Source organism: Gopherus flavomarginatus, chromosome 20 (genome assembly GCF_025201925.1).
Source record: "Gopherus flavomarginatus isolate rGopFla2 chromosome 20, rGopFla2.mat.asm, whole genome shotgun sequence".
NCBI lineage: Eukaryota > Metazoa > Chordata > Testudines > Testudinidae > Gopherus > Gopherus flavomarginatus.
This window is the reverse complement of record NC_066636.1, coordinates 3,483,698-3,506,395: the sequence shown is the minus strand read 5'-3', so window position 1 is coordinate 3,506,395 and position 22,698 is coordinate 3,483,698. Positions and strand designations below refer to the sequence as shown.

The following is a 22,698-nucleotide window of genomic DNA, read 5'->3' as shown; positions in this document are numbered from 1 at the left end:
CGTGCAATCTAAATCTTAACCTCTAGGACATTAGGCAGTATTTAGATCTAGCAGTTTTCTCCACTCAGTGGATGTTACAGTTCACAATTCACAGGTTTCTCCCTTGTCTCCCCTGCTGAAGTTCTCTCTCTTCTCCGTGTCCTTGTTGCTTGCAGCATAGGTGAAGGAGGAGAAAAGGCCAAGCCATGCAGCCTCTGTCCCTTAATACCCAGACCCATCCTGGTGGGCTTTGCTGAGTCAAGGAAATCCCCTATTCTATGCTGCTTGTGCAACTGTCATTGAATTGTAAATCCCTTGATTGCAACTCCCCTGTTGATGAATGGCCGGTGAACTACCACGTAGGCAGAGGTCAACACCCTTGTAGGAAGAACTCTCAAACTTAAAACATATTTCACTGACAACCAGATAGCAAAATATTATAACTTCATTCACAGTAAAGATACATATATTTGGACAGAACAATGGGTTTCAGCAGATCATGACCTTTCATATGATCTCACATGCATGCTTTGAATCACACGTACATAATCATGTGACATTGGTGAATATGGGTTTCCAGGGTGTTTCTTTGGGGTACAAAGTGCCACAGAGGGGAGTGAGACCTAATGAATTGGAGTAGGAGGGGGCTAGCTACCAGGACTCCTGGGTTCTATCCCCAGTGCTGGGAGGGGAGTGGGATCTAGGGGTTTGGAGGAGGAGGGAACTGGCTACCAGGACTCCTGGCTTTCTTTGGCAGCTGATGAGCCTGTTCTCCTTTGAAGGAGCTGAGAAGATGAGTTCAAAAGTTTCCATCCCGCTGGTTCTCACTGTCTACATCTTCACCTTCCTGACTGGCCTCCCATCCAACCTCCTGGCCTTCCACACCTTCCTGGTGAAGGTCCGCCAGAAAACCACCCCCATCGACATCCTTCTCCTCAACCTCACCATCTCCGACATCTTCCTCCTCATCTTCCTCCCCTTCAAGATGGTGGAGGCTGCCTCAGGCATGGAGTGGTCCTTGCCTGCTTTCCTCTGCCCACTCACCAACTACTTCTACTACAGTAGCATCTACATCAGCTCCCTCTTCCTCATGGCTGTCAGCGTTGATCGCTACCTGGGGGTGGCCTTTCCCATCAAGTACAAGCTCCGGCGTCATCCAGCTTATGCTATCGCCACCTCCGTGGTCTTCTGGGTAGTCACCTGTGCCCACTGCAGTTTTATCTACATTGTCCAATACGAGGTCCTGAGCCCCAATGGGACCGCGACCTCCAATAACATGTCCCACTGCTATGAACATTTCTCCCTTACACAGCTCCAGATCCTGCTCCCTGTCCGGCTGGAGTTCTTCGTCGTCCTCTTCTGCCTTCCCTTCACCATCACCATCTTCTGCTACGTCAACCTCGTCCGCATCCTGGTGGCCCTGCCCAACATCCCGGCCCGGAAGAAGCAGCGGGCCGTGGGCCTGGCTGTCGCCACCTTGTTCAACTTCATAGTCTGCTTCACCCCCTTCAACTTGTCCCACGTGGTGGGCTTTGTCCAGAACAAGAGCCCCTCCTGGAGGGTGTATGCTCTTCTCTTCAGCACCCTCAACGCGGCCTTGGACCCCGCCATCTTCTACTTCTCCTCCAGTGCCGTCCAAAGGGCCTTCGCCAACTGCCTGGCCACCCTGTGGCACAAACTCAGCACCATCTTGTCCCGGTTCCATCTCCACTGCTTCACTCGCTACGAGGAAGGGGGCAGTGAGTTGAAGGCAGCCAGTGGGAAACTGGTTGGGGAGTCAACAACTTGATCCCCAGGATGAGACGGACTCTCTGCTTCCTCCGCAGAGCCTTCCTAGAGATCCTGCACTTCAGCCAGGGACGGCATCTTCTGTCCTTCCCTGCACCTCCCGAGAGGGCCATAGACCTCCTTAGACAGCAGCATGTGGTGGGGCTTGAAGCTGGTGTCCAGCTTCCACAATGCTTTGGCCTACTCGAGCTTCAGTTTGGTTGGCCAAACTTGCACAGGGGTTTGGCCGACCTCCAGTTGGCGTCAAGGTCCTTCTTTTGCCACTGCCGGGCCACGAGCGGTACTGGCTTTACAGCGGTGCCAAAGAAGCAGGCCCACACTTAGAAGGGGCCCTGGTGCTGGGACCATGACCTCACCACCCTGCTGCAGCCTGAGGCCCCCCTGAGCCTCTTCCTCCCAATCCTGCACTTTCTGTTAGCTCCTCTCCACCCCCTCCTCAGCTTCCCCCAGCTCAGTCCTCTCCACCCCTTACGACCAGTGCGAGTGGCGGGTGCGGCCTCGGGGGGAAGAGGCCAAGTGGGAGCAGGGCCTCAAGGGAGAAGAGGCTGAGCAGGGTCTGGCCTTGGGACAGAGCGAGGGGTTGGGCCACGGTCCATCCTTGGCCCTGGCCATGAGTGGTTGGCCAAGCACCCCCTAGACTTTGGCCTACTTCAGCTTTGGAGTGAGTGTCCCAACTTCCACAAGGATCCGGCCTCTCTCAGTGTCAGGGTCACCAAGGCGTCAAGGGCCTTCCTTTGCCACTGCTGGTTCATGAGTGGTTGGCATATTTCATCGCCCTCCACCCACTCCAGGTCTTTCCTTCTCCATGGTTGGGCCCACGGGCAAATAAGCTACTGTGGGCTGTAACTGCAAGGGGGCAGCCAAGTGAGGGTTGGTTAAGGGAGGGCAGACTGGTCCCTGCGGGTCTGTTCCAGGTCCAGAAGTAGAGCTGAGCTCTCCCTCACGCAAGGTCCTGCACCTCCTCCCTTCGCTGGTGGATCTGGCACCCCTACTAGGGTTGCCAACCTTCTAATTGCAGAAAACCAAACACTCTTGCCTTGCACACTGCCCTGCCCCTTCCCCAAGGCCTCGTCCCTGCCTGCACCTTCTCCAAGGCCCTGACCTCGCTCCCTCAATCCCCCCACCTTTGCTCACTCGCTCATTTTCACTGGGCTGTGGCAGGGGGTTGGGGTGCGGGAGTGGGTGATGGCTCCAGCTGGGGCTGAGGGCTCTGGGGTGGGTCTAGGTATGAGGGGTTTGAGGTGCAGAAGGGGCTCCATGTTGGACCTGAGGGGTTCAGAGTGCGGGAGGGGGTTAGGGTGCAGGAGGGGGTGAGGGCTCCAGCTGGTGTGGTGAGCTCTGGGGTGGGGCTGGTGATGAGGGGTTTAGGGAGCAGGAGGGGGCTCTGGGCTGGGGCTGAGGGGTTTGGCATGTAGGGGGAGGACTCAGGGCTGGAGCAGTGGGTTGAGGTGCAGGCTCCGGTGACCTCAGGCCGCCCCGGCATTTCCCGGGGACAGAGGAGGTCCGTGCAGCTTCCAGTAAGTGGCTGGCATGTCCATCCAGCTCCTAGATGGAGAGGCGGCCAAGGGGGCTCCGCGCGCTGCCTCAGCTGCAGCTCCCATTGGCCTCAGTTCCCAGTCAATGGGAGCTGTGGAGCCAGCGCTTGGGGTGGGTGTAGTGCGCAGAGACCCCCCCGGCTGCCCCTCCTCCTAGGAGCTGGAGGGACAGGCCGGCGGCTTCCCAGAAGCCACGTGGAGCCAGGTATGGAGCCCGCCTGCCCTGCTGGGGCTGCAGCCAACTGGACTTTTAGCGGCCCGGTGAGTGGTGCTGACTGGAGACGCCAGGATCCCTTTTCGGCTGGGCGTTCGGATCAAAAACCAGATGCCTGGCAACCCTACCACCCACACAGAGCCCCCTGAATCACACATGCAGCCCCCTCTCCTGGGCTCAGTCACCGTGGCGTGTCCAGTTCCTTGGGGGAGTCAGCGGGGGGGCGGGGAGAAGCTGGGTGCAGGTTGGCTCCTGCTTCTAATGAGGCTGAGACCCAGCAAACCTCATTGCACAGCGAGCTCCCCAGAGCAGCTGTTAGCAGATGAACAAACAAGCGTGGTGCAGACATGCACCGGGAGCGCCCCTCCCCCCCACGCTGCATTGCAACCCCCCCACACACCCACACAGGGGCTCCCAACCCTTCATGCACATGGGCAGTGGGGAGGGGAGCTGTGTGTGTGGACGGAGGGAGGGGAGCTGTGTGTGGACGGAGGGAGGGGGGGATCCCAGGGCTGGGACAGCAGGGGGCTGCAGGTTGATATTGAGGGGCACTGGCAGAGCTTGTGGGGGAGCCCAGGGCTGGGCTAGCAGGGGCTGCGGCCCTGTGGAGCCGGATGAAAGTTTTGTGGGCCTGGTGACAAACACATTTGTGGGCCCCTATGGAGGCAATGGAGCCTGGCGCGGGGGGTCGGTCCCCAGAGCGAGGGGCCAAGCAGAGGCAATGGGGCCTGGCATGGCAGGGACACTGTTTACCAATGGGCAGTTGCCAGATGCACAGTGCCCCACCTGCCCTGTGCTGCCAGGTTCCCCTTCCCCTCGGGGACAGGCCCATGCTGAGCCACACAGCTCTCCCCCCAACACTGGAACCCCCCCCCTCACAATTCCCTATGGCCAGAGCCCCCCCGGACTGGCTATGCCCAGCACCTCCCCTCACCTCCCCTACAAATGCACAGCACCCTGCACAACACCACCCTCGCCCAGCACCCCCCTGCCCACAGCCCCACCACCAGGGCCGTCCTTAGGATTTGTGCGGCCCTACACAGTATTATTAAACTGGGGCCCCTATGCCCAAGTTGGGGCACAGCCACCGCCCCCACCCATGGACCCCCAGAAGAACCCCTGCTGTCCCGGTGGTGGCCCAAATTTTCGGGTGCCCTACGCATTTGCAAATGCCTAGGGACAACCCTGCCCACCGCAACTGCCCAGCACCCCGCACAGAAGCTCAATTCCCTAGTGCCCAACCCACACAGATCTTCCCCGTCACCTCACAGCCCAGCATCCCCACAGACCCACTCCTGGCTCCCGGCTGCACTCACTGGCCCTGCTGGGAGGTGACTGTGTGTGCCGGGCTGAGCCAGCAGCGCAGCCAGGGCTAGTCCCGGGGCAGGGAATCGCTCTGGCCCCTCGGCAGTGCCGCGATCAGCCAGGCCAAGGCCTGCTCTGCCTGGGCTCCCTCAGGCCCCTCTTGCATGGAGGGGCCCAGCCAAGCCCCCACCACTGTCACCCCCCCCACACACACACACACCTGGCTGAGACTGGCCAGGCTTCTGCACCAGTCCCAGGCAACTCAGCTCTGGGGACACAGGTGGGGCCCCACAGATGCTGGGAAGCAGAGACTGCCTGGAGCCGGAGGGGCTCTGGGGTCTGGCCAGGGGGCAGAGAGGAGCAGTGGATGGGGCCAGGGGGCAGAGAGGAGCAGCCCGAGGAGCAAGTGGGGGCGGGGGGAGCCAGCGAGGTCTCAGGGTGCAGTGCAAGTGGAGCAGGCTGGGGCCCCTCTGAGCATGGGCGCGGCTCCATGGAGCCACTGGTGCCATTGTAAACCTGGCACTGAGTAAGGGGCACCGGCAGAGCTGGGGGGAGTGTCAGGCTGAGCACGAGGGTTTATATCAGGGGCTGTCTCTCCCTTGGACGCCTGTTCCCATCTTGGCACTCGGAGGATGTGGGGGGTGAGGGGGTGCAGTGCAGCTGGCTGTGTGGTTGTGTCCCTGGGCCTGTCCCGTCAGGGTGTGTGTGTGTGTAATGGGCTGGGATGGGAAGGGGTGTGTGGGGAGGGAGGTGTGCCTGTTTATACACACACAGTGCAGGGTGATACACACACACACAGCTGCACAAAATCTCACCACACTAACACACTCATAGGACATTCACACACCACATGCTCACAGCAGCCGTATGGGACAGTGTGTGCACGCCCAGTGGGGTGAACTCATTGCAGACCCCAGGGTGGCGCTAGGGGCCCTGTGCAGCAGGGGTGTCACAAGAAGAAAAAGTGACTCTGCCTTTTAAGCCCAGCCCAGTCTGTTTCAGAGGGAGGGGAGCGGGGTGGCATGGGATGGGGTGGGGGTTCATAATTTATTTTAGTAGTTTTACTGTGTACAACATCCAGTGACCCAGTAAAAATATGACAATAAGAAATGTGTGCCAGGGTCCCTGTTTAACCGGGCGTTCTGGCCTGGCAACCTTATCTGCTGGCCCCTCCTCCGCTGACCCCTGTCTGGGCAAAGACCCAGCAGGCGCCAGTGCAGAGCTGGGCCATGCCTGGCTGGTCGGGATTCACCGCCTCCCCCAGGACACTCACCTGGGCTGGGACTGCCCCTTGCAGGCCGCCAGCATTCGGTGACCGCTGTAGTGCCCCACCCGGAGCAAACTGAGTGGCAGCAGATCCCGCCTTCCCCCACACCGCCCGGACCCTGCACAGGGTGTAAGCAGAGTGTCGGGACCTTGGAGGGGAGGCAGCCCAGCCCAGCCGACCTTCAAGGCCAAATCAGCCACCTCCAAATTAAAAAAGCCCAAATCCCCAACGCTCCAAAAATGAAAGCGACTTTAACAAAAACAAGCCCAATTCCGTTTGCAACCCTCTGTTCTCCCAGCCTAGGGATCCCTCCCACCCCCCGCACTCTGTGAGTGCCCCTCACTTCTGACCCGCAGCCCCCTGCTAGGCAAGCCCTGGGCTCCTCCCCTCACCCTGCTCTGCCACTGCTTACAGTTTATGTTTACAGGGGGCTGTGTGAGTGGGCTCCTGCTCTGCGGAAGCCCGGGGTGGGGGGGGTGTCATCTCCGTGGCAGTGTCCCATGGACTGGAAGCCAGTGGTTCCTCCAGCTGCCCATGCGAGATCACCAAGCTGCCCCAGGCCCTGCTCGGCCCAGTTATCCATTAACCCCTGGTTAATATCGGCGCCACGGAAACGCTATTTGCTCACCTGCGGTGCTAGCCCTGCCGTTAATTAAAAGTCACCAGTGACAATGTGTGTGTCCTACTTCCTAGACATGCTCCCCCCTCCCACAGATAGAACCCAGGAGTCCTGGTCCCCAGCGCCCCCGACTCTAACCCATAGACCCCACTCCACTAGCCCTGAAGAATAATAAGAATATAATATCAATTGGGTAATAAATCAATAATTTTATTTAATATGTAGATAAGCCACTCCCCTGGGGGGCACCAAATCCACCAGTGAAGGGAGGAGGTGCAGGACCTTGTGCGAGGGAGATCTCAGCTCTACGTACGGACCTGGAACAGACCCGCAGGGACCAGTGTCCATTGTACATGTGCCTGTTAATCACCTATCCCCCACCAACCTGGAGGATAACAGCCCTACTACTGCTGCAAAAGGCACTTCGCTTTTAGATCACGGGAGCCATTCACTGTGGTGCTGGAAGTCCTGCTTTCAAATCCTAGTTAATAACAGCCTGTTCCCACTACTGCTACCAAGCGGCGTGGGCCCTTCCACTTGTGCCATGCGTTGATGGTTGAGGTCCAGAGTCCAAATCCTTCCCATCCACATGGCGGATAATAGCCTTACTACTGCTGCCAACACACGGCATTTCTTCCTTAGCTCAAGCAGTAGCGAGCTGGGCTGCAGCCTCTTGCGTTCCAGTCCTACCGAGGCAGTAACTACATTTCCACGGAGGCCAACATGCACTAATACTAGAGGCCAAGAAGGAGGCGCTCTCCATAGCTCAACAAGGGCAAACTCGGGGCCACGGGCCCCTCACGGAGCCTGGTCCTTGTTCATCTGCCACTAAATGGTCCCCTGAAATGGGACAAGCTCAGCCCAGCCTGTTTGCTCTCCCTCAAGCAACCCCACCTGGTTCCCCCCTTGTAGTTAAAAACCATAGTAGCTTGCTTGGCCGTGGGCCCAACCATGGAGAAGGAAAACCTGGAGTGGGTGGAGGGCACCGGGGGGACCCTCCAGCTGAAATAGGTCTAGGAAGGCCCTTGACGCCGTGGCGACCCTGACACAGAGAGAGACCGGATCCTTGTGGAAATTGGGACATTTACTCCAAAGCTGAAGTAGGCCGAAGTCCGGCGGGACCAGGGCCAGATTAATCTTTTGTGGGCCCCGGTGCCCAGACCATGGCCCCTCCTTCCGCTGCAAAGCCCTGCCCCTGCTCAGCCTCATTCACACAGGGCATAGGGGGTGGAAAGGAGCAAACAGAGAACGGGGTTTGGGGGGAAGAGGCCGAGCAGGGGTGGGGCCTTGGGGCACAGCAGGGTGGAGGGGCAGGTGCCAGAGCCTGTTCTGAGTGTGGGCCCAGCACCACTGAAACTTCAATCTCTAAGACACTAGGCAGCATTTAGATCTAGCAGTTTTCTCCACTCAATGGATGTTTGTTTCTTTGTTTATCTGCTTTGCTCTGTTTGCTATCCCCTATCATGACTTAGAATCTATCTTTTGTAGTTAATAAACTTGTTTTTGCTTTATTTAAACCAGTGTCTGGGAATCATAACTCAGGAGCAAAAGACTGTTGCATATTCCTCTCCACATTGAGGGTAGGGGCGAATTTTATGAGCTTACGCTGTACAGTTGCCTTATAATGTTGGGTTTATACTGTGTGTGTGCATGTGTGTGTGTGTGCTCGCGCGAGTGAGGCCTGAGCACCTGGGAGTAGCTTTCCCATGCAGGGGCTGGTCAGAGAGCTGCTTGTAACTCAGCTGGGTGGGTTCCTAACAGTTCGTATGCTAGTGAAAGTGCAGCCTGGCAGGTTTGATAACTTGTCACACCAACACAGTGTGAGAGGAAGCCCAGGTTGGTGGCTCAGAAGGCTTAGTGGTACCCCAGTTCCGGAAGGGGAGGGGGAACCCGTCACACCAAACTCAAGTGAAGGATCTCTTGCTTCTGTGGAGCATGGGACAAGGAAGGCTTTGTGGAGGAAGCAGAGAGTCGGTCTCATCCAGGAAATCAAGTCATCAACTCCTCAGCCTCCATCCCACTGGTCACTTTCACCTCTCTGCCCCCTTCCCCGCAGCGAGTGAAGCAGCGGAGATGGCACCGGGACAAGATGGTGCTGAGTTTGTACCACAGGATGGCCAGGCAGTTGGCGAAGGCCCTTTGGACGGCACTGGAGGAGAAGTAAAAGTTGGTGGGGTCCAGGGCGGCGTTGAGGGTGCTGAAGAGCAGAGCATACACCCTCCAGGAGGGACTCTTGTTCTGGACAAAGCCCACCATGTGGGACAAGTTGAAGGGGGTGAAGCAGACTATGAAGTTGAACAAGGTGGCCACGGCCAGGCCCACGGCCCGCTGCTTCCTCCGGGCCGGGATGTTGGGCAGGGCCACCAGGATGCGGACAAAGTTGACGTAGCAGAAGATGGTGAAGGTGAAGGGAAGACAGAAGAGGGCGATGAAGAACTCCAGCCGGACAGGGAGCAGGATCTGGTGCTTTATAGGGGAGAAATGTTCATAGCAGTGGGACATGTTATTGGAGGCCACGGTCCCATTGGGGCTCAGGACCTCATATTGGACAATGTAGACAAAGCTGCAGTGGACACAGGTGACCACCCAGAAGACCATGGAGGTGGCAGCGGTGTAACCTGGATGGCGCCGGAGCTTGTACTTGATGGGAAAGGCCACCCCCAGGTAGCGATCAATGCTGACAGCCATGAGGAAGAGGGAGCTGATGTAGATGCTATTGAAGTAGAAGTAGCTGGTGAGTGGACAGAGGAAAGCAGGCAAGGGCCACTCCATGCCTGAGGCAGCCTCCACCATCTTGAAGGGGAGGAAGATGAGGAGGAAGATGTCGGAGACGGTGAGGTTGAGGAGAAGGATGTCGACGGGGGTGGTTTTCTGGTGGATCTTCACCAGGAAGGTGTAGAAGGCGAGGAGGTTGGATGGGAAGCCGGTCAGTAAGGTGAAGATGTAGATGGTGAGAATCAGCGGGATGGAAACTTTCAAACTCATCTTCTCGGCTTCTACAGGGAAGAATGGGCTCATCAGTTGCCAAAGGAACCCAGGAGTCCTGGCTCCAGCCCCCTTGCTCCAATCCACAAGATCCCACTCCCCTCTGTGGCACTCTGTACCCCAAAGCAACACCCTGGAACCCCACATTCACCAATGTAGTATGATTGCTATGTGTCATACAAGGCATGCCATGTAAGATATCATATTAAAGGTCATGATCTGCTGAAAGCCTTTGTTCTGTCCAAATATGTGTATCTTTAGTGTGTATGGAATTTTAAGATTTTACTGTATTGTTGTCAGTAAAATATGTTGTAAGTTTGAAAGTTTCCTAAAAGGGTGGTGAGCCCCGCTCAAGTGGGCATTCACTGGCCATTCATCTACAGGGGAGTTGCAATCAAGGGATTTACAATTCAATGACAGTTGCACAAGCATCACACAATGTGGGATTTACTTGTTCACTGTGACTCAGCAAGGTCCACCAGGATGGGTCTGGGTAAGTGTCTTCTAAGCACATGGGCTAAGGATATAAAATAAGGGACAGAGGCTGCATGGCTTGGCTTCTTCTCCTCCCTCACCTAAGCTGCAAGCAACAAGGACACGGAGAAGAGACAGACCTTCAGCAGAGGTGACAAGAGAGAAACCTGCGAATTGTGAAATGTAACATCCATTGAGTGAAGAAAACTGCTAGATCTAAATACTGCCTAATGTCCTAGAGGTTGAAGATTTAGCTTGCACGTTTAGTTTGTTTTCTTTGGTAAACTGTCACTGCTTTTTACACCTACCACTTATAATCACTTAGACTCTATCTGCAGTTAATAAATCTGTGTTACACTTTATCTAAAACAATGACTTTTGCTTGAAATGCTTGGAAATCTTAGCTCAGTTAACAAAAGGCATGTGCATGTCCTCTCCACATGGAGAGGCCTGGGACGAGGGGGACGGACTGGGTAAAGAACTTGCACTGCTCAGGCTTCTGACCATGGCAGGATAGTACAGGTGTGGGATCTTAGGTTGGGGAGCTGGGGAGAATTGGTTGGATCCTCTCTGTTGTTGGTTCATGAATAGCTGAAGGCAGCATTCATGTAACTAAGGTGTGTCCCTGCCTGGGGATGGCTGTGCAAGTCCAGTATCTGCCAGAGGTTTGTAGCTTGTCGCAGCATCACAGTGTGAGTGGGAGCCCTGACTGGTGGGACAGGAGGCTCAGTGGTACCTGAGTTCTGGGCTGCATCCCAGGAACCCCGTTGTGACACTGCACCCCATTTTCTTCACAGTGATATTATTATGGCATAATTATGATGCATTTTATTCAAGATGGCTCATGTGAGATGTCATCGGAAAAGTTATAATTTGCTGAATATGATTGTCCTATTTGTATGCATGGATCATTTCTGTATCTGAAGTTATGACTATTAATTATGAATCTGTATTTCAAATGTAGTTACACCTGGGTAACACCCACTAGCCAAGATGCTTTCAGTCTAGTGGGTGGGGAAGGGCCTGTTCAGGGCAATGAGTCATTAGGAAAAAGCAATAGACCTTAGAAGAAGCTTATCTCCCATCTGGGGAGCCTTCCTGAGAACGTTACAGACAGTCTCTGAGTAATGGCTGCTGTGACTCTACAAGGCCATGAGATGTGATCACATGGCTCTAGACTCCATTTTGGGATGACACTGTTTTTCCACTAACCGGGCACGGGAACCAAGCTTTGGGGACAAAGGGTTCTCACCATATGCAAAAGCTATACCAGGCGGGGAGTGACATCATCTGGGGTTCTTCACCCCCCACACATGAAGATCCCGGGAAATGTGTGAGAAACAAAGACTGAACTGGGGGAAGTGCTGGACCCAGGCTAAAGGGATTTCTAGCCTGGTGATTCCAAGCTGTCCATTTAGAAACTGCAGCCTGCTTGTATCATCTCTTAGGCTGAGAATCTGCTACTCACATCCAATCGATTTACAATATTAAGCATAGTTTGTGTTTTATTGTTTATTTGCTAGGTAATCTGCTTTGATCTGTTTGCTATTCCTTATAATGACTTAAAATCTATCATTTGTATTTAATAAACTTGTTTTTGCTTCATCTAAACCAGTGTCTGGGAATCATAACTCAGGGGCAAAAGGCTGTTGCATATTCCTCTCCACATTGAGGGAGGAGGCGAATTTTATGAGCTTATGATATTCAGTTTGGGTTTATACTCCAGAGAGGGTGTGTGCCTGAGCAGCTGGCTGTGTCCCTACCTGTATACATGCTGGTGTAAGTGCAGGCTGGAGAGCTTTGTAGCTTGTCACAGGAGCACAGTGCGAGAGGGAGCCCAGGCTGGTGGGTCAGGGGACTCAGTGGTACCCCATTTCCAGGTGGCATCCCGGGGGCGAGAACCCGTTGCATCTGTCACATGCTGCCTGGACTGGAGATAGACCCCAGGAGTCCTGGCTGCACTAACCCACTATATCTCAGTCCCCTCCCAAACATGTGGCTAGAAACCAGGGGCCCTTGCTTACATCCCTCCTTACCCGTAGCCATGAGAGCAACCTCCGGGCTCCCGTTCCATTAGCTGACACTAGACATATGGCTGGAATTTATGTAGTCGGCTCCTGTATTTATTCAGCTCAGTTTCCTGTTTAGCCCGGGGCAGGCGCAGATGTGGGTGCCGGAGAGATCGGAGGACCTGGGATGCATGAGATCATGTAAGCAAACACACAGGGAATGGCCGTGGGGGGTGGGGACCAAGCGGGCAGCTCAGACAACGTGGAAGTGGTTGTTAGGGAAATTTTCATAAATATTATCAAAGGTGGAGCGGAGTGGGGTCTAGTGGTCAGAGCGGGGGGAGGGGGACTCCTGGGTTCTATCCCTGGTTCTCAGGGGTGATTTTTTTGCTTAAAATAAGGGATAAGGAGTCAATGCACAGAAGTAGGAAATACAACCCAGGATTCTTGACCTTTCTTGACTCAACACACTAGACCCCACTCCTCTCCCAGAGCTAGGGAGAGAACCCAGGGGTCCTGGCTCCCCCTCTACCCACAGAGCCATTCCCAGGGCCAGGGCGTCCTGAACCCCTGCTCCAGATAGGCTGTGGGTGCCCTCACACCAAGCTGTGATGAGCCCCTCCTTCCCCAGGGTGCAGGTAGCTCTACTCCCACCTCCTAGGTGTGGGGATCAATCGTTAAACAGCCTCATTAAAGCGATGTTAATAAGCCTCTTCCATAAAATAAACCATTGTCTGAGCCCGACCAGTCCCTCGCTCCCCTACCAATTGCAGGGAGGATGTATAGTGCGTTAGAGCAGGGGACTGGGAGCCAGAACTCCTGGGTTCTATCCTTGGCTCTGTGTGGGGAGTGGGGTCTAGTGATCAGAGCTGGGGGCTGGGAGCCAGGGTTTCTGGTTCTAGGAACAGGGCTGGGTTTATGCTCCAGCCATCACATCTCTCCAAGAGTTGTGCCCTCCTACAGTTAGAAACCATCAGTTTCTCCGCTCTCCCTAATGGTGGGAAACCCACTTTCCCTCCTAGCTTGTCTCACTGGTGAGAAGTGGTGGCAGGACATGGAACCGCGAGCGGATCAGACCTGGTGGGTCCATTCCCAGAACCCTTAGTAATGGAGCCACTGCTGGGCGGGGAAGGAATTGTCCCCTCGAGTCTCTTTCTCCGAGTGGAGGATCCTTTCTGTGGGGGATTTAATAACCATGCCCCACATCCTGACTGGCACCTCCCCATCCCAGTGCTGGGTTCCCCCTGTATGTAGACTCCTGTGTTTTCCTGTCTTGGGGTTCCCCTTTTGCTGTCCCCACCATGCGCTTACTTAGCTGAGCTAGACAAATTTCCACCCCCGGGTCAGCTTCACTCAGCCTTGATTGCCTGCTGATGAGCGAGCATCGTTGCAAAAGTAGGTCATAATTTTTCACCTTCATTTAATCAGTGAAAGAACAGAGAGTCAGAGCAGGGAGAGGAGATGGCCATGCCCGGGGAAGAACCGGGGTGTCCTGGCTGCCCCCTGCTGTAACCATTATGGTCTCCCACAGTATTCTTTCTGGCAAGTTAAAGAAGTATGGGCTGGATGATTGGACTATAAGGTGGATAGAAAGCTGGCTAAATCATCGGGCTCAACGGGTAGTGATCAATGGCTCCATGTCTAGCTGGCAGCCGGTATCAAGCGGAGTGTCCCAAGGGTCGGTCCTGGAGCCGGTTTTGTTCAATATCTTCATATGTGATCTGGCGGATGGCATGGACAGCATCCTCAGCAAGTTTGCAGATGACACTAAAATGGAAGGAGTGGTAGATACACTGGAGGGTAGGGATAGGATACAGAGGGACCTAGACAAATTAGAGGATTGGGACAAAAGAAACTTGATGAGGTTCAACAAGGACAAGTGCAGAGTCCTGCACTTAGGACGGAAGAATCCCATGGACTGGCTACAGACCAACTGGCTAGCAGAAAAGAAGCTAGGGGTTACAGTGGATGAGAAGCTGGATATGAGTCAACAGTGTGCCCTGGTTGCCAAGAAGGCTAACGGCATTTTGGGCTGTATAAGTAGGGGCATTGCCAGCAGATCAAGGGACATGATCATTCCCCTCTATTCGACATTGGTGAGGCCTCATCTGGAGTACTGTGTCCAGTTTTGGGCCCCACACTACATGAAGGATGTGGAAAAATTGGAGATAATCCAGTGGAGGGCAACAAAAATGAGTAGGGGGCTGGAGCACATGACTTATGAGGAGAGTCTGAGGGAACTGGGATTGTTTAGTCTGCAGAAGAGAAGAGTGAGGGGGGATTTGATAGCTGCTTTCAACTATCTGAAAGGGGGTTCCAAAGAGGATGGATCTAGACTGTCCTCAGTGGTGGCAGATGACAGAACAAGGAGCAATGGTCTCAAGTTGCAGTGGGGGAGGTCTAGGTTGGATATTAGGAAACACTGTTTCACTAGGAGGGTGGTGAAGCACTGGAATGGGTTAACTAGGGAGGTGGTGGAATCTCCTTCCTTAGAGGTTTTTAAAGCCTAGTTTGACAAAGCCCTGGCTGGGATGATTTACTTGGGAATTGGTCCTGCTTTGAGCAGGGGGTTGGACTAGATACCTCCTGAGGTTCCTTCCAATCCTAATATTCTATGATTAGACTGCACTCCCCCCAATCTCAGATTGGGATAGAACTCAGGCGTCGTGACTCACTACCCCCACCGTTCTAGCCACTCCACTCCAGTCCTCTGCCACACTGGAGCTAGAATCCCCTGGTCAGCTGAGCCAGCAATCTCCATTTTACTTTGTTGCTTGTTTGTGTTTTAATTTTGCAAAAATTAAAATAAATTTTGCACAGAGGCCTGGGCATGACTGATAAAGGCAAATGCATACTGGTCAGGGCTGGGAACAGAACCCAGGAGTCCTGGCCCGTAGCTTTAACCACTAGACCCCACTCACCTCCCAGGTCTGGGAAAGGAATCCATCAGTTCTTTCTCTGATCCTTCTCTGCTCTAATCAAGTCCTCTTCTAGGCCCAGTGATAGAACCCAGAAGCCCTGGCTCCCAATGCTCCCCCATCCTAACCACTAGTCCCCACTCCCTTCCAAATGAGCCCTGACCCAAGGAGCTAGAGAACTCATCCTCACCTCTTCTCCACCAGCCAGTGCACTGGGGACTTGAGAAGGGCTGGAACCCAAGTGTCCAGGCTTGGAGCCACCCCAGGCAATGTGTAAGGGACGAGCTGGTAGCTGGTCTCCTGCATCCCGGCTGGGGAGTGAGTGTTCTGTAGCCCAGTCAGCTGGTTATGTTGTGTCTGTGTCTGTGCCCCAGGAAACCCCACCGGTCCCTCTCCTCGGAAATCCACACAGAAAAGACGAGAGATACAATCGTTACTTCCCCGTGCTCAGGGCTGGTGCAAGGATATTTTGCGCCCTAGGCGAAACTTCCATCTTGTGCCCCCCCCCCCGCCAAAAAATCACATACATTATACACAATACACGATCACGAAATTGTGCCCCAGACCTTTTTCTTTTATCAGCCATGAGGCTGCATCAACTGTAAATGAAAAAAAAATGAAATTTTATTCCTATCAGTCCTTTTTCTTGTTCACTATTAAAAGTAAAGGCTAGAGAATGCGTGTCACTTACTATAATTAACTATTTGAATTTCATCAACTGTTTGACGTAAATATTGATTAAGAGATCAAGATGACTTTCCCTTAAAATTAAGCAATGTTGATTGTAATCAGAAATACACCTTTTTTAGTCACGTATAGGTCCTTCCTTCATATCAAAATCTGACTGGGAGTGCTGCGGAACCCATTCTGCCTAACTAGCCATGCACCTCCAAATGATTAAAAACATCAAATGGTACAAACTCAATTTGAATGAAAAATTCCATTTTCTAACTAAATAGGTCACACACACTCAAATGGTTGCCAAGTGCTCTCTATGGTGGTATGTTCATCTGCTCTAAATGCCTACTAACTTCCCTGTGAAAATAATCTTTGACTTTGATCCAATGAAAGCAGGATGGAAAAGCTCCCCCTCCGAGAAGACCCAAGACATGATGGCTGGATGACATAAACAGACACCTGTCCCTCACAGGCACTACCTCGTAACATGCCAATTGTGCTCAGGACAGAACATCACAGAGGAATATTATGCATTCAGTGGCCTCTACACTGGCCAAGCAACAGCACGACAACTAACCTAACCAGTCCATCCAACTTTTTTGACTGCTTCTTGGGCACTGGTGAGGGGTAACGGTGCCAGACTGAGCCCGGTGATGGGTGCAGTACAAGTCCACAAACTGAGGCAAGGTGCTGGGCCTAGAGTCCTGCTGAGACTGCTGTCCTGCCCCAAGTGGAGCACAGCCTCCATGAGGAGAGAACTCAAATAAATATCACGCTCCTTCTGCAGGATTCCCCCAAGCACTTCTTCAGGCAGCTGCTATGGGGTCACTCACAGGCTTAGGCCTGCCTGTTGCAGGCAAAACACAGCAGCAGGGCTTAAAACTCAGACAGGGCCGCCCAGAGGATTTAGGGGGCCTTGGGAAAAGCAAAATTGGGGGCCCCTTCCATAAAACATTTGCAATACTATAGTAACATGTATTAGGAAATGTAAAAAATAACTAGTGAAATACATTCAAAAATTAACTTGTAATAATTTGAAAATACACTAAATACATTATTTAAAAACATTAAAAGCTGTAATGGTCTGTATACATTTGCAATTACATAATGGGCAGATGATGGGTGATTGTGACGGTTGGTACCAATGGGCTGTCGCTGCCTGGGGGTGGTGCTGTTGTTGCCCACGGCTGGGTGGGGAGCTGGGCTCTGGGTTCAGGGGTGCCCAGCTCACAGGGGCTGGGCTCAGGGATGTGGGGAGATGGGGTCAGGGGGATGTCCAGCTCAGAGGGGCTGGGCTCGGAGCTGGGGGTCAGGGCTGTGGGGGGGATAGGGTCAAGAGGGGTGCCTGGGGGCACTGGGGCAGCTCAGCTCTGCACGCTGCTGTTCTCTCCAGCTGCCCACATACAAGGGGAGCAGGAGCAGGGACCAGCCAAGGACCAAGGGGGCAGGAGCACAGGCGCCTGAGGCCGAGCTGTGGGGAAGCACTTGCTGGCCTTGCCCAGCACATGAGAGTCAGGGTCTTCTTTCTTCCTCCACTCCACCAGACCACCGCTTTTTTGAGGCTCTTTTTTTCTCCTGCCCCTCGCTGGGGCTGATGTGGAGACTGAGCCAGAGGGTAGCCCCCGCTTTCCTCCAAAAGCCCTTGTGTCTCGCTGTCGCAGGGCTCCTACCACGTGCGCTAAGCAGAGCTGCGCAGCTCTGCCCAACCGCCCCCCCCCAATAGAAAAATTGCATAGGCTGGAGCCCCTGCTCTGGGAGGGAGAGGGATTCTGATTTCTGAGCCTCTGCCAGCAGCCCAGGGATTCCCCTGGGTCAGCGCGCCGCTGGCAGCCTGAACCTCTGGGCAGTCGCAGCGGTGCCCTGACCCAGGGGACTCCCTGGGCTGCCGGCTGCCTCGGCGGTGAGCGCTGACCCAGGGTCAGCGAGCCTCCGCAGAAGCCGGCAGCCTGGGGTTTCCCTGGGCCAGGGAATCCCTTGGACTGCCGGCTACCGCGGCGGCGCACTGACCCGGGGGACACCCTGGGCTGCCGGCTGCTGCCCGCAGCTCATACTCCCTCTTTGTCCCAGCAGCAGCTGCCGGTCAACCATTTAAAAAAAAATTGGGGGGTGCTTTTTGGCGCCCCCAAGTCTCGGAGCCCTAGGCAACCGCCTAGTTCGCCTAAATGGTTGCACCGGCCCTGCTCGTGCTTCATCGGAGGTGTGAACCAGCACGTCTTTGAGCGAGTGTGGTGTCCCTTGCACTCTCCTATTGCACCCTGCTGTGGGCAAGGGCTCCTGGGCTCTATTCCTGGCTCAAGAAGAGAAGGAGGGTCTAGTGGATAGAGCAGGAGGGCTGGGAGCCAGGATTTCTGGGTTGTCTCCCCTATTCCAGGAGGGCAGTGGGGTCTAGTGGTTCTATCACAGGGCGCTGGAGGAGAGGCTGCGCTGAATTTATGGTTCTTTCTTTGATCTCCCAGGCTGCAGCATCTTTCCGAAGTGCAATATTAAATAAACAAGCAAATCTGAGTTCATATTTTTTGCTCGGGCTCCGGGGCACATAAAAACCCTGCACAGAGCACCGAGACATGAACAGCAGCCACAGCTGAGTGGGAGGGAATCCTGACTGACTGCCAAAGACAGAGGCAACAGGGGTCAGATCCCAGCTGTGGTCAATCGTCTATCGCTTCATTATAGCCATAGCCAGGATACCAGAGGTGATGGGTCCCCAGGTGTCATCAGGGTAGTGTTGTGGTGGGGGGGGACACTGACATCGACAGGCCAGTGCCTGGAAAACAGTGAGCCGTCCCAAGGCTTCCTGGCCAAGATGGCCAGGGTGAGGGGTTGGGGTCCCCAGCCTCAACCCCCCACCCCATGGCCTTGCTTTGGGGAGGGATGAATGAGCTCCAGGAATGCAGACCCTCACCCTGGCCTCGTGCAGGGCTCTGGGTCCAGTGTCCTGTCCCTCCCCCACGGTGGAGCAGCATCAATCACTATTTGCATTGTTCTGATAGCGTCGGTGCTGTGAGACAAAGGTAACGTCCCGGGTGCCCGTCCTCCTGGCACATGCACAGATGGACAGACGGACGTTCATGTAGGAGCGCCATGAGCTGGCTCACCCGTCCTTCCAGAGGGGAGATGGGTTTCAGATGGGGGCATTTATCACTGCAAGGTCCGCACTTGTCATTTATGGACCCACCCTGTGCTCTTTTGCTGTGATAGTCCTTGGCCCAGAAGTCCTGGCTCCCAGTCCCCTGCTCCCACTTCCCTCCCAGACCCAGGGAGAGAACCAGGAATCCTGGTTCCCAGCCTGCCCCTGCTCTAACCACTAGACACACTCCCAATAGAACCCAGGAGTCCTGACTCCCAGGCTTTCAGGGTTCACTCCACCTTCGCCTTGACCCCAGGGGACGGGGAAGGGCACCCAGCTGGTGACTGTGACGGGAGGCAAGGCAGCCTTGCTGGGGGACATATTGGGGGCTACATGCAAGGACCCCGTGCTGAGATCGCCATGGCCCCCCTTCCCTTGCCCAGCTCTGAGAAACAGACCCCCCCGCTCCCTGCCCCAAGACATGGAGAACTGGTTCCACCTCACGCAGGGAGGTGGCCTCATCGGCACAGCCACGGGTGCCCCGACACCTCACGTTGGAGGTCCGCCCAGTCGGGATTATGTTCTGTCAATGGATTTTTTTTTTATTATTGACACCTGGGTTTATTATTTCTTTACAAGCTGTCTGGGAAAAATCTCCTCAGAATATTGCTCAAAGGGTCATAAAATTCCTCATGAGCAAAGGGCTTTTTGGGTGAGGTTACTCTCCACTATCTCAGGAGGCAGATTGGCCGTGTTGCCGGTGGGGCTGGGCCCCGTCTCCCTTGAAAGGGCCACACCCCTGTGAGAAGCCCAAAGACTCCACTTGGACTAGACTAAACCTTGTGCCCCAGGGAGAGACGGGGAGATTCAGTTTCTGAATCTTCTGCCTCCAGCCCACCCCAATGTGGGTGAGCCGGCCATGGAGATCAGCCGGGCCTTAGAGCACCATGAAGAGACCCCGTCTTGTTGATGAACTCCAAGGCCTGGCGTGGGGAGCAAAGAATAGGCAGATGGGTCCCATCAATGCCCCCATTTCAGGAACCCTCAGCGTGCCCCTCCACCAACAACCCCCTGAGCATCACCCTCCTGGTAGCAGCACACACCTCCACAACAACCGCCCAGTGATTTATCTACTAATCCCAAATGAGCTAGGTCCTGACAAACTGGGTGATAAATTTCCAGATGGCGACAGCCGCATGCTTCTCCGTGCTGAGGGGAACTCTCCTGTTGCTATTCCACCCCTGCAGCCCCGGGGTGAGCTCTGCGCAGATCTCTGGGACCAGGCCTGTTGCCCTGAAGTGCTGCCACCCCACTGCTGCTCACCACAGCTGCACTAAATCTCACCACACTAACGCACCCGTGGGACATTCACACACCACACGCTCACAAGAGCATCATGGAACAGAGTGTGTGCGCTCAGTGGGGTGAACTCACTGCCCACTCCAGGGGGGCACTAGGGGTCCCAGTCCTGCAGGGGTGGGGGTGGGGGATCTCCTCTGGCAGCCAGGGCTTGCCCTGATGACCCCGATGGCACTACGGGGCACTGTACTGCAGGAGGAGGATGGGGGCTCTCCCCAGCAGTCATGGTTAATCCGAATCGGCTACAATCTGCCTGCATCTACAGCTGGGGATTTCTACCCTGCACTTCAGCACGTAAGCCCTGAATCTCCAGGGCCATCGGGCAGGCTAAGGGCCGATAGTAAGACTGATAGACACTCACTTCTGTGTCGGGGTGATTCCTCCACAAGCCACAGGCCTGGCCCAGAGCGAGCTTCCCATCGTGGGACCATTGGCAGAGCTTTGGGGGATGGGGTGAGCCCATTGCAGTGTGTGAATATCGGGAGGGGCAGATGCTGCATTCAAGTCCCACTCCCCTCCCCTGAGCGCCTTGCAGTGGGGTTGGGGTGGGGCAAATTCATGAACTTTCTGGCCCACCCACTTGACACAGTCTATAATGCATGTACACACACATTTCCTATTGTCATATTTTTACTGGGTCACTGGATGTTGTAGGCAGGAAAACTAGAACTAATAAAACAAAATTAGGGAATTTGTATGAACCCCTCCCCACTCTCCTCGCTCTGAAAGGGGCTGGGCTCGGCTTGAAAGGAAGAGCGACTTTTAATTCTTGTGACACCGGGCAACACATCTGCCCCCACCCCCAACAAGGACCTCGGGGTAGGGCAGTGGGATTTGAATGCAGCATCTGGCCCCCACCCCTACACACACACACACACTGCAAGCAGCTCGGGGGGGGGGGGCCTCCCGCTCCTGACCAGGAGCTCACAGCGGGGCAGGTGTCTGCAGCAGTTTCCTGCTCTGGGCCTGGGGGCGCCCTGTGAAAAAGTCCGGTTGGCAGCGCAGCGGGGCTAAGACAGGTTCTCTGGCTCGTGCGCCGCCGACCGAGATCTACCTCAGGAAAACACCACCCAGGTGGAGCCATTTCCTGAACCCCCTGCCCCAGGTCGGAACCTCCTCCCTCACCCTCACTCCCTCCCAGAGCCTGCACCCTGAACCCCAACCCTCTGCCCCAGCCCTGAGCCCCCTCCTGTACCCAAACTCCCTCCCAGAGCCTGAACCCTGCACCCCAAACTTCTGCCCCAGCTCTGTGTCCCTCCCACACCCTGAAAACCTCATTCCCGGCCCCACCTCACAGCCCTCACCCCAAACCCCTGTCCCAGCCCTGAGCCCCCTCCTGTATCCAAACTTCCTCCCAGAGCCTGCACCCTGCACCCCAACCTTCTGCCCCACTCTGATCCTCTTTTTGAAGCCCACACCCCAACCCCTTAACCCAGCCCTGATCCCCCCCCACACCTAAACTCCCTCCCAGAGCCCGCACCCCTTGCCCCAGCACAGCCCCTCCTCTTGCACCCTGAACCCCTCATTTCTGGCCCCATCCCAGAGCCCACACCACCTCCCACACCCCAACCCCCTGCGCAGTGAAAGTGAGTGATGGTGGGGGACAGCAAGCGAGGGAGGGGGATTAGAGTGAGTGGGGGGGCACAGAGAAGGGGCGGGACAGGGGGCGTTCGGTTTTGTGTGATTAGAAAGTTGGCAACCCTCCTCGCAGGCTGCTAGGCACCTGCCCAGGGCCCTGTATGGCACGGAAGCAGAGCATCTAGGCCGTAGCTCAGCCTGGCCGGCCTTGAAGGACAAATCAGCCACCTCCAAAGCAAACAAACCCCAAACCCGCAAGGCTCCAAAAACCCCAAGCCCAATTCCACATGCAGACCCCTGTTCTGCCAGCCAGGCGCCCCCCCGCTCTGCTGGTGCCCCTCACTCCCGACCCGCAGCCTCCTGCTAGCCCAGCCCTGGGCTTCCCTCCATCCCCCCATAGCTCTGCCGATGCTCCAACGTAAGTGAACGATGAGAAGTTCACTCTGGGCCAGGCCTGTGGCTTGTGGCGGAATCACCTCGACACGGAAGCAAGCGTCTATCAGTCTTACTATCAGCCCTTTGCCCGCCAGATGACCCTGGAGATTCAGGGCTGTGCACAGAAGCGCAAGGTAGAAACCCCCAGCTGCAAACACAGACAGATTATAGCTGATAAACCACAGGAGCCCTGCCCGGGCTGCTGGGGAAAGCCCGTCCTGCGCCCTGCAGCACAGCACCTCCTAGTCGCCGGCAGCGAGTTCATCCCGCTGAGCGCACACTCTGTTCCATATGGCACCGCTGAAGGGTGAACTGTACAAAAGAACCAATGTCAGAAACACCGAGTCTTGACGTGGCTCTAAGTAATCAGACTGTCATGGTGTTAAACCTTGGCATAAATGCGAGTGAGTAACCCTATAATAGTGAATAATGTGTATGATTTGGGGGGGGGGTTGGATTTTTAAGCATGCTAAAAATGGTAATTGAAA

General features: G+C 55.1%; 2 protein-coding genes across 2 annotated transcripts; one reads left to right on the top strand and one right to left on the bottom strand.

Moving 5' to 3' along the window:
* The first annotated feature begins 640 nt into the window (after nucleotides 1-640).
* Nucleotides 641-1,768, top strand: LOC127037967 (free fatty acid receptor 2-like). Its single transcript, XM_050930232.1, has one exon. It carries the CDS (start codon nucleotides 740-742, stop codon nucleotides 1,766-1,768), a length of 1,029 nt encoding a protein of 342 aa, XP_050786189.1. The 5' UTR covers nucleotides 641-739.
* Nucleotides 1,769-8,696: 6,928 nt separating this feature from the next.
* On the bottom strand, nucleotides 8,697-9,725 carry LOC127037968 (free fatty acid receptor 2-like). The gene has a single exon (XM_050930234.1). It carries the CDS (start codon nucleotides 9,723-9,725, stop codon nucleotides 8,697-8,699), a length of 1,029 nt encoding a protein of 342 aa, XP_050786191.1.
* Between the last annotated feature and the right edge of the window lie 12,973 nt (nucleotides 9,726-22,698).